The sequence below is a fragment of the Lethenteron reissneri genome, chromosome 20 (assembly GCF_015708825.2).
Source record: "Lethenteron reissneri isolate LAM-NWPU_2019-01 chromosome 20, ASM1570882v1, whole genome shotgun sequence".
Classification (NCBI taxonomy): Eukaryota; Metazoa; Chordata; class Hyperoartia; order Petromyzontiformes; family Petromyzontidae; genus Lethenteron; species Lethenteron reissneri.
In genome coordinates, this window is record NC_083798.1 from 3,744,829 (window position 1) to 3,758,768 (window position 13,940).

Consider the following 13,940-nt stretch of genomic DNA (forward strand, 5'->3'; position numbering starts at 1 on the left):
GCTTCGCCCGGGACTTGGATTCACCACACCCGGCCGCCTTTGTCTCCCCAGTGGCGATGTTCACACACCACAGCATTTACTGGTTTGAGGCTGAGTCGACCTAGGGGAGGTCCAGGACCTGTTCAAATAATCGTCACTGGTGGTGGCCGTGAGCGAGAATCGAACTCGGGTCGCCGGGTTCGTAGCGCAGTGCGCTACCCGCTACACTACAATGCGTGACGCTGCCACATGCGCGGGTCACGTGACAGGTTTGACGTCAGAGTTCACTTGCCGTGCAAAAAATATATGCATTATTGAGCTCCACCCCCCCCCCCCCCCCCCAAGTGTATTTTTTTATAATTTTTGCATGTTGTACAGTCTGGAAAGTACCCACACGGCAAATTTGCAGTGTGTTGCATGGCGGGAAGTACGCTAAACATTTTGAACAGACACACATATTCACTACTTTGCCTTATATACATGGAGATAAGCTTCTGCAGTAAATAGCTTTAGGGTTTGTGTAAATAGCTTGTTTAGATGTTTTAATATCCACAGTAACACTTTCCCAACCATCACGTGCAGATCACATTAGCCTGAGCCTATAAAGAGAACGCATTTGATTATGTGCAGCAGGATGGACGCGGTTTAGATGTGTTGGCACATGGAATTTCTCAACACTGAGCAACGGCGATGGTTTGGATGTCTGCTTGCTGTACAGTGGAGAGACACTTAGTACACACCATGAAATCCCTGCAGGCTCACGGCAGTGCTGCAACAGGAATCCTCTGCAGTGAAATTGCACGCGAACATTCGTGCTCATTTAGGGCCCCCCGGCCAAGTATTTACAGAGCCACATTCACCCACACATGCTGTACGGTGCTTTTTCTGAAATATTTAGCTGTCTTTTCTTGGATTTTCTGTTTGCACATAGTCACTTTAAGATGTTTTCTTGTTCATGTTTTTGTTTTTTTGTTTGTTGCGGTTGCACCCGATTCAAGAGCCGAATGGCTCACAGGGCTATACCTAATAAATGAAACTTGAAACACACACACTTCTTTAGAGCTGCTGCTTGTGTTTAGTTTGTTGTCCTTCCCATGCCACCTCCAATGAGCACGGGTGGCTACGTACGGTGCAAAAGAAGCTCAACATGCATACATACAAGATAATCAGCACTAATTGTACTAGCGCTGGCATCCCTGCATGCATTGCAGTGTTCTCGGTGTTACAGGATTAGCAAGGATACATCGCTTGAAAACAGCACTTTCAGTTTATGGATATACTCTACATATATATTTAGTATATTTATATTTTACCAGATGAGAGTCAAGTGAGCGAAACATCTCTTTTGCGAGGGTAAACATCGGGGGCAAATGCACACAAACTATATTTACACATTTTAGTGTTCATGATTTGTATTTAGTTTTATTACTTCATTGAAATTTTGCTTTCAGTGCGTAACGGCACAAGACGCTAGACGCATTTGAAACTCCCACAGCCAATTTGACAAGTTTGGTTTCCGTACGCTTCCATCACCACACGTGCTATTAAAATGCACCACACCGTGTGCAAAAGTACATTTAACTCTGCGGACAACATAACACTTAAATGTTCATCTAGATTTGCTTGTGTTGACAAAAAAACACAATATCCTTATCATACATGATTAATATATCTCGATATCTCTCTTATCTTGCGTGTGTAAACACAGGATGTTGCCACCGTCTAATGGCTGGCATACTGGATTTGCAATCCAGAGGTTGCCGGTTTGATCTCCCTACAGATCAGTTGAAGCAGGCCGACGGAGTTTTTTATTTATTTATTGGCCAAAACATTCCTTTATTTTTCAGCGGCTTGTTAGCAATAGCCCCCATTCTAGATTCTACCTGCAATTGCAGGGTGTATTTTTACACAACCGCCATTATTGACAGTGATGACATCGTGAATAAATAAACAATCACGTGGTCGCATTTATATATAGATGCCTATAAACAAACGCATCATTTTGTAATTGCATGTAGGCAATCTCTACCCAATGTTGGGGATGCTGCCATGGTGTGATGGTGAACGCACTGGACTTGCAATCACGATTTTCGCCGGTTGGAATGATGGGGCAAGTTTCTTAAATGCCTCCTTCCCCACCCCCCTTGCCTCTGTCCACCCAGCAGTGGGTACAACACAGGTAGTGGATTGGCAGGTCACGTGTGGTGGGGTAGAGTGTGGGTACGCACACCTCAGCGAGAAAGAGTCAGTCATTATCGAGAGGGGCTTTCTAGAACTCCCTTTTGCTGAGGCCCTTCGACTCGCAACACAGTGCAAGCAGTACTAACAGTGCTTTGCAGGGCTGCACCTTTAGCCAGGCGGTGGTGGCAATGCATGTGCCCGTACCGAATTTTCCCGCATATACCCCGCAAAAATTGCGTTTTGTGTAAAACAAATTTCAGATAGCCCGCACCTCCATATACCCCGCATGCATTCTAATATTTAACGTCGTTACCGCAGCTTAGTTCTATCATATTAATACGAAGTTTACATTTGTAATACATTCCACTATCAATTGTTAACATTAAAATCATAACGTGCACAAAGAAAACAAACTAACCGGAAACGAGTGAACTTAAAACAGTAAATAAGTAACAAACATAAATATGCAATAAAAAAAAGATTTGAAGCATGTTTTATTGGGGGGGGGGGGGGGGGGCAGAGCTTTGTGACGTCATATTTCAGGGGAGGTCTGACTTTTTGTGACGCCGTGTGACAAGGGGGGGGGGGGTGGGTAAAAAATCGTCCAAAATCGCGTGACGTCATTTATGGACGGTCCCTAATGATGGTGATACATTTCCAACGTTGTTGTTGTACAGTGCCTATTCTACTCTTCGATACCAAAAACTTTTCCAGGTCTTTTTGTATTTGTCCTGAAAATCCAGGTGAATACTTTTTGATTTGCCACGTTCTCTTTTTAAATCCCCCGCGTGTTCAGCAAGCGGAGCATGACCGTGTGCTTTAACACAAGCGTGAGATGCAACACGGAAAGGTTCAGCTCCATGCCCTTGGCAATGAATAGCCATAGGATGTGAGACTGTGTTTAAGCAGCCATAAACAACGAACAGCTTGAGACGGGTTAGGCCCCGGCACTGTGCTTCCCACAGGGATGTGTGCATCTTCAAGATGCCGCAGCTGAGCGGATTGTAAAAGCTTTGGCAGTTGTTGTTTGCAGGTTATGAAAAAAAATGAAGGCTTAGAAATTACACATGTTGTGGAGAAATGATATTATCTTAGTTGTGTTTACATAATACTGGAAGGTAGGTGAAATAAAATAAAATGAAATCCTCGTGAAAATATTTAATCAGGCGTGTCAATTATCCCTTTTTGATTTGTATTCTATTTTTTTCCATTCACCGTAATCACTGGATTCAGCAGTGCTTGAAAATAAATGTACCCCCACTTAAACGTGTGAGTGCACGTACGTAATTTGCTATGACAAATGGATCTGAAAAACGGACACCGCTGAGCCGAAACATAGCACGAAGCGTGCGCACTGCAGAAGCAGTGAGATGCATTCTTGAGATGACACCGAGAGAGAGAGAGAGGCAGGGAAACAGCGTGAAGTTGAGAAAATACGCAGGTTAAACACACACAATATTGACTGCTAAGAAAAGTAAAAATTGGTATTTGGCAGAGCGCACGTTGCTAGCAGGTACGACCGCCCGTGTGCGAGAATGACTCCAGAGTGGCGGCCAAAGGAGGGAATGCGCCCAATAGGACGTTCACCATGGAGATGGAGCAATGAGAATCGGCCAGTGGACAACTGCCGGGTTGGATTGTTGCATCTGGAGCCACGAGGCATGGGGAGGCTTTCATCCAGCCGTGGATTGCTCGTGGCTGACATGATGTGCATGCTGTGGATGTGCGTTGTGGATGCTATCTCCCCGTCTCAACCCGAGTTCACCCAGGGGGTCTGACGTGGTGTGTTAACATCGGCGCCAGAGTAATGAAGGGTAGCCGGCCGTGGTCCTGACCACACGAACTCCCCCGCGTGCCGTGCTGGCTTTAATGGGTGCTCAACAATAGCACTTGCTCCTCACGTATACAAGACGAAGCAAGGGATTTGTTTTGTGTGTGTGTGATTAAGACGATCTGTGTCCATGGTCTCAAGAGAGAAAATTGGTGTATGGTATGTGTAAGTCTGTATTCTCTGTTGTGGATTTGAAGCTTTCGTGACTGCAAGAATTCATACTCTTTGTTTTTTTCGGTAAAGTCACGTAGGTAAAACATAAAATTAAAAGTTAATAAAAGTAATAATGGAAATTAAATCAAATAATAAATCACGATGTTTCGGTGGCAACACAAGTCTCCGTCATCAGGTGGGACCGTCACAGCTTGATGCAGTAATGTTAGCTGTGCGTCTCATACTCTGGTCGGCGTGTGAGTGAGTGGTGGCTCAGTGGTTCGTGCGCTGCGCTACGAACGCACTCACGGCCACCGCACCAGGTACTCATTTGAGGCTGAGTCGACCTAGGGGAGGCCCAGCACCAGTTCAGATAATTTGGGCCTCCCCTAGGTCGACTCAGCCTCAAATGAGTACTTGGTGCGGTGTGTGTAAGCATCGCCACTAGGGGGGACAAAGGCGGCCGGGCGTGGTGCTGGCCACCCACCCCCTCGTGTGCCGTGCCGGCCTTCACGGGTGCTGCTACTCGCTAACAGCACTTGGCCCCAACAGTCCGCTAAGGATGTCCGGGGGTATCTTTGTGTGCGAGTGTGAGAGAGCAGATTTGTATGACTGCATTGACACTGGCCACAAGTTACGGGCGCGTCTTATATTGCAGCTAAAAGGGCATAATCGCGCGAAGAGGAAGGAAGCCTGAACACAATTTCGATTTAAAGCTTTCGTGACTGCAGGGATTCATCTTCTTGGTTCTTTCGGTAAAGTCACGTAGAAGGGAAATAAAAAAATTATAAAAATAAAACATAATTGAATTAAATTTCCTTTTATTTTATTATATAAAAATTAAACTTTATTTTATTATATAAAAATAAAACATAATACAATAAAATGTTCTCTTCTTTTATTATATAAAAATGAAACTTAACTTTATTTTATTATATAAAAATAAAACATAATAAAATAAAATTTTATTTTATTATATTTTATTTTATTACGTTTCTACGTGACTTTACCGAAAGAACCAAGAAGATGAACGCCCGAACAACTTTGACAGGTTGGATGTGAGAAAGGTGGGGATGGCAGAGGAGGGGGTGGATGGGGGAGAGGGAGAGGCGTGTGTGGAGGTTGTGTGCGTGTGGGATGAGAAGAGAGGAGGAGAAAGATGCCCAACGAGAGAACATACACGATAAGACAACCTTTGACAAAGCCGTGAAATCTAACCCTATCTTCTTTAGCGCACACTCTCAGCTGCCATTATTGCGATTGGTCATTCTCAAGCAATGAAAGTGTAGGTTGATTTGCTTGCATTAATTTATTTCCCGAAGAGAAATGTATTTCAATATTACCGAAAGTAACGTGAATTTGTGTGAAATAAGTTGGGCGCTTTGGTAATATGTATATATTTTATTTATTTGGAGCTAATTTTGCGATAGATTGGTTAAACATATGTTGAGAAATTCGGTTGTTTACTGCGTTATTTGAACAAGTATTTGAGTGTCAGTATGTTTCATGTTGTGGTATTTGTTTTTGATGTTGTGTTCTATTTTTTGCATTTGCCTATGTAATACCATTGATGGTCTATTTTTTAATACATTAATTTTGTATAATACATCATACATCATTATTACTAACTAATTGACATTTTATATATATATAGAAATACATAATTGGGTGGCTGCTACAAAATCATTTATCTTATTAAGCATCTGTAAAGTTTACTTTAACGGAACTAATTATTTTAATAAGTGTCTTGCATGCTTGATTAATGGAACAAAACAACAATACTTGAAAATAAATCCAATAATCTATTTAGACCAAATCAATGAGCTGCCAAGCTTTACCCTATTATTGAACGGAAAAAAACGTATACATGTACAATATAAATAGTTGATTTGACAGTAACAGATCGTATTTTGAGACTAACTAAACAAATGCAGGACATGAGAGTGAAGCCAAGTAAAGAAATAGAATTACCTTTAAAATCCCTTTTAATATTAATTGCAAATCTGAATTGCTTTTGGTTGTTTGCTGGAGCAATCTATTTCAGTTCACTGTCAATTTAATTATGTTTTGCAACGAACTTTTCCGACTTATATAACCCAAAAAAACGGAATACACTCGCTCCTGGCCTTGACTCAGCCCAGCAGTTTGAAGATCTTGTTTCCACAGCTCGCACGCTGACTTGTATGGATCTCATCCCGTCACAGTAGGCAGTGTGAGGACGTTATCACATAAACCCACACAGATATACCTGTCCCATATTTGTGAACACAAATGCTCCACGGAGACTGGTTGCCGAAGGGGATTATTGAGTGCCATTGCCTTAGGCAAATGCCCCTTAAACTTTCTGCGACGATTGCAAAAAGCTCTCATTCTAAATTGTGCCTGCGACTGCAGGTTTTTTTTATAATCAGTGCCATTAATGGTAGTAATGGTAGAGTGATTAAGTCAACAATCACACGAATGCATAAATATATATTGATGCATACATAAATGCATTCGTTCGTGATGGCATTTATACTGTCTATACTAAACTCATGCGATGCTGCGATGGTTGTAACGGCTAACACATTGTATTTTGCAATGCAGAGGTCGCCGGTTTGATCTCCCAGCGTGATAGTTACAATAGGGGAAGTTTATTAAATTCCACTTCGGTCATCCTCAGCTTCTGGCTAGCCGATGCGCTTCTGTGGCCGTCTGGAACGCTCTTCCTTCCGATATTAGGAAGCCACTGGAGCTGTCTACTTTGAAATCTAGATTGAAAAGTATTTCTTTAGAACCGCTTTTCATGTTTAGTTCGCTGTCCTTCCCCCGCATCTCCGATTAGCATGGTTGGCTACGTACGGTGCGAAACACGTTCAACATGCGTACATACAACAGGTGTGAAGACCAAATGTAATCTGATAATATTGTTAATAATCATTGTGCCCTTTACTGTTCTCACCCTTGGCCTCGCTCACAGCCATGGAGCAGGTACTGGAGAGCCTCCCCGAGCTACCCGTGTGCACAGGGGCCAAGGACACAGACCTCATCTTCCTGCGAGGACTCATGGCGAGCCCCATTGTTCAGTCCCTCGCCAAGGTGAGCAGCGCTTGCTCGCGACGAACACACGTACGCACAAGCACACACCAACACACACGCACACACACGCACGCACAAGCACACACCAACACACACGCACACACACGTACGCACAAGCACACACCAACACACACGCACACACACGCACGCACAAGCACACACCAACACACACGCACACACGCACGCACAAGCACACACCAACACACACGCACACACACGCACGCACAAGCACACACCAACACACACGCACACACACGCACGCACAAGCACACACCAACACACACGCACACACGCACGCACAAGCACACACCAACACACACGCACACACACGCACGCACAAGCACACACCAACACACACGCACACACGCACGCACAAGCACACACCAACACACACGCACACACGCACGCACAAGCACACACCAACACACACGCACACACGCACGCACAAGCACACACCAACACACACGCACACACGCACGCACAAGCACACACCAACACACACGCACACACGCACGCAACCACACGGACACAAACACATACACATGAACACACACGCACAAACACACACCAACACACACGCACACACGCACGCAACCACACGGACACAAACACACACACACACATGAGCACACAAACACACACACACACATGAGCACACAAACACACACGCACAAGCACACACCAACACACACGCACACACGCAACCACACGGACACAAACACACAAACATGAGCACACAAACACACACGAGCAGACAAACACACACGTACACACGCAACCACACAGACACAAACACACAAACATGAGCACACAAACACACACGAGCACACACAAGCACACACGTACACACGCAACCACACAGACACAAACACACAAACATGAGCACACAAACACACACGAGCACACACAAGCACACACGTACACACGCAACCACACGGACACAAACACACGCACACACATGAGCACACAAACACACACGCACAAACACACACAAACACACACGTACACACACAACCACACGGACACAACACACACAAACACCCGCACACACATGAGCACACACAAACACACACGCTCGCTAGCCGCGTCAAACACTCTCATTTGCTGTTGACCACGGTGATGTTAGTTGTGGCTTTTACACGTTAGGTACGAATTTGTAAAGCCGAGTCAAAAATAAAACAAACAGAACTGTCTGAATTTCGGCACACGACTCGTGGTTATACGCACGGTGAGTTCTGCTATGGCATTCATCGACAAATTAGCAATAGAGTTTATCACAGCGGGGACAGAGTTGCATTGGAACAGTTATAAAGCTCCTCTTCTTGGTTCTTTCGGTAAAGTCACGTAGAAGGGAAATAATAAAATAATAAAAATAAAACATAATAAAATACAATTCTCACGACGTTTCGGCCACAACGCAAGCAGCGTGTCTTCCCGACAGACCTGTTCTTCACCTGAGGACGGCTGCTTGCGTTGTGGCCGAAACTTCGTGAGAATTGTATTATATTATGTTTAATTTTTATTATTTTATTATTTCCCTTCTACGTGACTTTACTGAAAGAACCAAGAAGATTAATCCCTGCAGTCACGAAAGCTTTAAATCGAACGTTATAAAGCTGTTCTCTTATGGATTTGGGTGGGGGGGGGCTAAAAGCCAAGGTCTTGGACTGCAGCCACTAACCCCACCCCCCGCCCCTCGTGTTAATCTGGCCCGACGAACAGCGATTCTCAATGCCATTGCTTCTTTCCCTCTGGCCTGCCTTACACTTCCCAGCCAGAGTATGCCATGCAAAGGTGTGTGCTGCCCAATAGGACCGGGACACTGAGAATTCCAATGAGCTGCGAGCAAGCTGTGGCACGACGATCTCAGGAGCGAGGCAGCTTCACAGTCTGGCTAAGTCTAAGCAGTCCATGTGCACGTCTTACTCGGTGAATCCCGTTACAGATGAGTGTAAAGTTGCCTGCAGCTCCATTGGAACCTCCTTTGCCAGTAGCAAAATATGATAATTTGTTTTTTTTACCCTTTTATCTGGCAACAAAACTGACACCTTTTTTTGCAAGGAGTCATGTTTGCATTGACCACAATACCTGCGGTCGGAATGCAAACAAAAAACACAACTCTGATAATGTATGCACTGTCTTTGAAATTGATTGGTCCACACCCGAGACAGCTTTTCTTAGAGCCTCGTCTTACATGGTGTTGGACCAGATGAGGCCAAAAGGCGCACTGTTGAGGGCAGTGGCTGATGGTGTTACCAGAAAGGGTCCCTTACCCAGCAGTTGATTGAGTCATGGACCACAATGCATGAGGGCAAATACATTGAGACACTCGCTCACAGTTTAAAACGTCGGCTTTTGGGTTAGATCGCATAAATATATACATCTGGCTGTCGTCTGATGAAGCTGGTTGTAATTACTGGTGAAACGTCGTACTCAGTTTGTAAATGTCGTGGCTTGGCTCTCCAACACACTGGTGTGCTGTACTAGTGACGAATTGGCATGTTCTGTTTACGTGACAACCCTTACTAGTTGGCTATGGCGGGTTTAACGACACATTTATATATTTACGCGATCTAACTCATTCACACCCTTGTCCGCCATTCGTTTCAGTGCTGTTGAAGCACTGTTAATTGTATGCACTTGAGTTAAGCATTTGTTACAAGTGTAATTATTCATAAGAAATTGCTACTTAGGCAAAGAGTGTATAATGATTGTATCATTTCATTAAAGTTGTAAGCTCGTTTAATGGAATTTTAATGTCTCGTGATACATAATGGGGAAATATTGCAATTTATTTTAGTTATTAAAACAAAGTGTAATAGACAAGTTTATCAACTTCACGTCCAATATTCGTTCTGCAATATTTAAAAGTTGAGATGTGCTCTGCAAAAAATGCTTCAAGCAATTTCTGCTTGTGAAGTCATTGATATGAAAAAAAATATCGCATCTCCTTTCATAATTATACCTTTCTTTGAGTTGGTAATCTGTAACATGAAATAAATGTTGTAAAGACACAACCTATGTTCTACGATGTATGGCGAATTCATATAATAATATTAAACCTTCTACCAGGAACGTATAGTGCTATCTTGTCCCTACATAGATTTGAAATGAACGGTTCATATGAGTTTACTCGAGCTCTACGAGGATTTCAAATATTGGCACTCATTGCCATATTTCCGCTTATCAGACCCTCACAGCCCATAGCCCTCGTGCCTCGCTGCCCATCGTAATTTCTTAGCCTTGCATTGCTTGCTTGATCTGTTTGTTATTCTTACCTGACTCTGCAGACCTGGGAAGGGGCATTTCGCCAAATAAATTATTCATATTAATGGGAAAATAAAAGTTGAAAATCATAGCTTTTTGCGAGGTGGAGATGTGAATTTTAAAAGGGCAAAGCTTACATACACACACGGACAAGTGAGTGACTTTAAAAGCACAAGATGAGTTTCTTTGTTTGATCTTGTTAAAGGATTAAGTGCATACACTTTTAAGGTATGTTTACATTGGATGATTGGGTTAAATGTGAAGTGAAAATGCGTAGAAAAAAACTAACGCATTGTAAATATTAAATAACATATTGGCATTGTGTTAACAAAACTAGCAGGTACAGTATGTTTAATTGCCTTAAAGAACAAACATTTAAGACATCGACAAATTGGGCTTACCAATCAGTGTATCCCAGTAGCATTTAAACAATGCACACCCCGGGTCAATTTTGATTTAAGAGAATTTCAACAACAAAGGTTGATCTGTATACTCCAGAGCATAGAATCTACTTGCAGAAACACATAGCAAATTGCTGAATAATTCAATACGCTTAATTAACAGCAGTTATCAGCTACATCGATCCCTAGGAAGTCAGTGAGATAATGGGAGAAAATCCTTTGCAAAGCCTAGACTGAGTTTTCTTTTTTATGAATTCAGGAACTATTTCCAATTTACAAAATATATCATTCTCCAAAACCCATCATCATCATCTGGATTTGCCCTGCATTTCTAATCCTATCTCTCCTCCAATTCTCTCGCTTTCATCAAGCACTATCTCCTCGTTTAAATTCATATAAATCTTTGCACATTAAGAGATCATTCCCACCCCCTCCCCTCTCCTTCGATATTCGTTTGGAACAAACTGTCACCTGAACTTGTTAATATTAATTAACTTGTTAATATTAATTAACTTGTTGATATTAATTAACTCTCCTCCCCGCCACTCCCTTGGCTTCGATGAAGTAATTTTCTCTCACCTTCCCTCCCCGTATAAAAACACATACACCCCGCTCGCGATCCCCACCTGCTTTAAGCCCAGGTCCCCACGGTGGCTAGGAGATGTTAACTACCTCGCCTGGTATACAGGAGGTCGTGGGTTCGATCCCGACCCTGACGCCTGCTGTATATTTGGAGTTTGCGTGTCTCTCTCTCTCTTATCATCATGGTGGCTAGGATATGTTAACTACCTCGCCTGGTATACAGGAAGTCGTGGGTTCGATCCCGACCCTGACGCCTGCTGTACATTTGGAGTTTGCATGTCTCTCTCTCATCATCACGGTAGCTAGGAGATGTTAACTCCCTCGCCTGGTATACAGGAGGTCATGGTGTTCGATCCCGACCCTGACGCCTGCTGTATATATGGAGATTGCGTGTCTCTCTCTCTCTCATCATCATGGTGGCTAGGAGATATTAACTCCCTCGCCTGGTATACAGGAGGTCGTGGGTTCGATCCCGACCCTGACGCCTCCTGTACATTTGGAGTTTGCATGTCTCTCTCTCATCATCACGGTAGCTAGGAGATGTTAACTCCCTCGCCTGGTATACAGGAGGTCGTGAGTTCGATCCCGACCCTGACGCTTGCTGTATATTTGGAGTTTGCGTGTCTCTCTCTCTCTCATCATCATGGTGGCTATGAGTTGTTAACTACCTCGCCTGGTATACAGGAGGTCGTGGGTTCGATCCCGACACTGACGCCTGCTGTACATTTGGAGTTTGCTTGTTCTCTCCGCGGTCGCATGGATTTTTCTCCGAGTCCTCCTGTTGTTTCTTCCACATTTAGAAACGTGCGTTGAGAGTATTTGGCTGCTATAAATGTCCACATGATAAGCCACTTCGTTGAGCTATCCTTTGTGGCCAGGTCGCTTCTGAAAAAGAGCTGTATAGCTCAGTGGGCCTTACCTGGTAAAATAAAAAAAATGTTTGTCGTTTAATTTTTTTGAATGTTTGTTTGCAAAATTTTCGGGACTGGGGTCTGCGGATTTTGTGCATACACCCCCTCCACTCGTGTCGTGGCTTGTCTTCCAGACTGGGCTCCTATTGACATGCAACGCAACATATTTTAAAAATATATAATTCCAATCATCCTCCATTCTCACTGTTTGACGAGCTTTGGGTCTGTACAGCATGAGGTTTGGACAGCACACAGTAAACGGTATAACCCGAAAAACAGCATAACCTCGGAAAAAAACCTATGTAGTGTTATATATTTGAACTGCTTACCACCAATACTTGTATTCGATATATACACACATTGTTGCGTGTTATTGCTACTTATTGCCAAAATAATTTGATTTATACATCATATATTGACTGGGCAGCATGCTGTCACTATGAGATGATGCTATATAAAACCATATATTAGTGTCTTATACCATTTTGGTTGTTGGCATCGTCGATTGCACATTTTATTTGGGAACTTCTTGTGAAGCTTTCTATTAAACCAATCTGCATTGATGCTCCTTGACATAAATTGAGATTCTGGCATTTCCCCCAGAATGGCAAGCATCAGAGGTTGGGGAATAGTGGTTTCAGTTGACTTGGCTGATCACACATTTAAAAGATGTCTTTTTACAAGGCATGCACTCTGGGATCGAGCTACATTGCTTATAAATAATCAGGAGCTGAGTCATAAGCACGTGTTCAATTTAAAATGCACCCAGGCATCCCACACGGGCTGTTTTCTCACAACCATACTTAGGTAAATTAAATATGTACTTGGTAGACATCTGATTATTAATGTTCTGGAACAGAATATACATTTTTTAAAGCTCATATGAGAACATTTAACATTTCCACTAAGCAGAGATTTAATGTGTAGCTTAAGCCCTACAAGAACTGTTTTTAATAGGCTTGGCACAATACAGGGCATGAATTTTTACTGATGCCATCAATGGAACTATACACTCTAATGTTACGTGTTTCTTTAATTACGTAAAATATATTGGTTGAAAGTCACATAAGCCGCATGCATTAGTCTATTTACAATATACAAACACACAATTCAATTAACATATTTGTAATGAAGGATTAAGAACAATGCCTATGGCACTGCGGTTTTAATTATTGCTACTGCAGTCTCTGTTGTGCTTACAAATATTTAAATATTCTCATTTATACCCCATGAAGGTTGAGATGATGGAAATATCTTGCATGCCTTTAATTATAGAAGAACACATTTTGAATATGCCTATCACATTGATTTGTTCAATCAGTTTAATGAGAATGCTATTTTAATACATTTCCCATCAACCTGTTTGGAAGCGGAGATGGCTCGGTTTCATATTCAGGTAATCTTTAACACATGTGCTACATATAAACCAAATGTAAAAGAGAAAAATGCCAGTGCCTTATGCAAGTAATGCGATCATTCGTGTGAAAAGCAATGTGACAAGCTTGAAATATTACATGCTTCGAAATAACAGACCTCTGTAGTTTAATTTACTTATAT

The 13,940-nt window shown here is 42.8% G+C and overlaps 1 protein-coding gene across 2 annotated transcripts in view; it reads left to right on the forward strand.

Annotated features, from left to right (window-relative positions):
* The window catches only part of LOC133344607 (protein PALS2-like), a 220,602-nt gene that overhangs the window by 125,627 nt on the left and 81,035 nt on the right, over window positions 1–13,940 (forward strand). For both annotated transcript variants that reach the window (XM_061554619.1, XM_061554620.1), the window contains exon 2: window positions 7,104–7,222. In XM_061554619.1, the coding sequence (XP_061410603.1) occupies window positions 7,104–7,222 (119 nt within the window). The remainder of the gene's footprint in view (window positions 1–7,103; window positions 7,223–13,940) is intronic.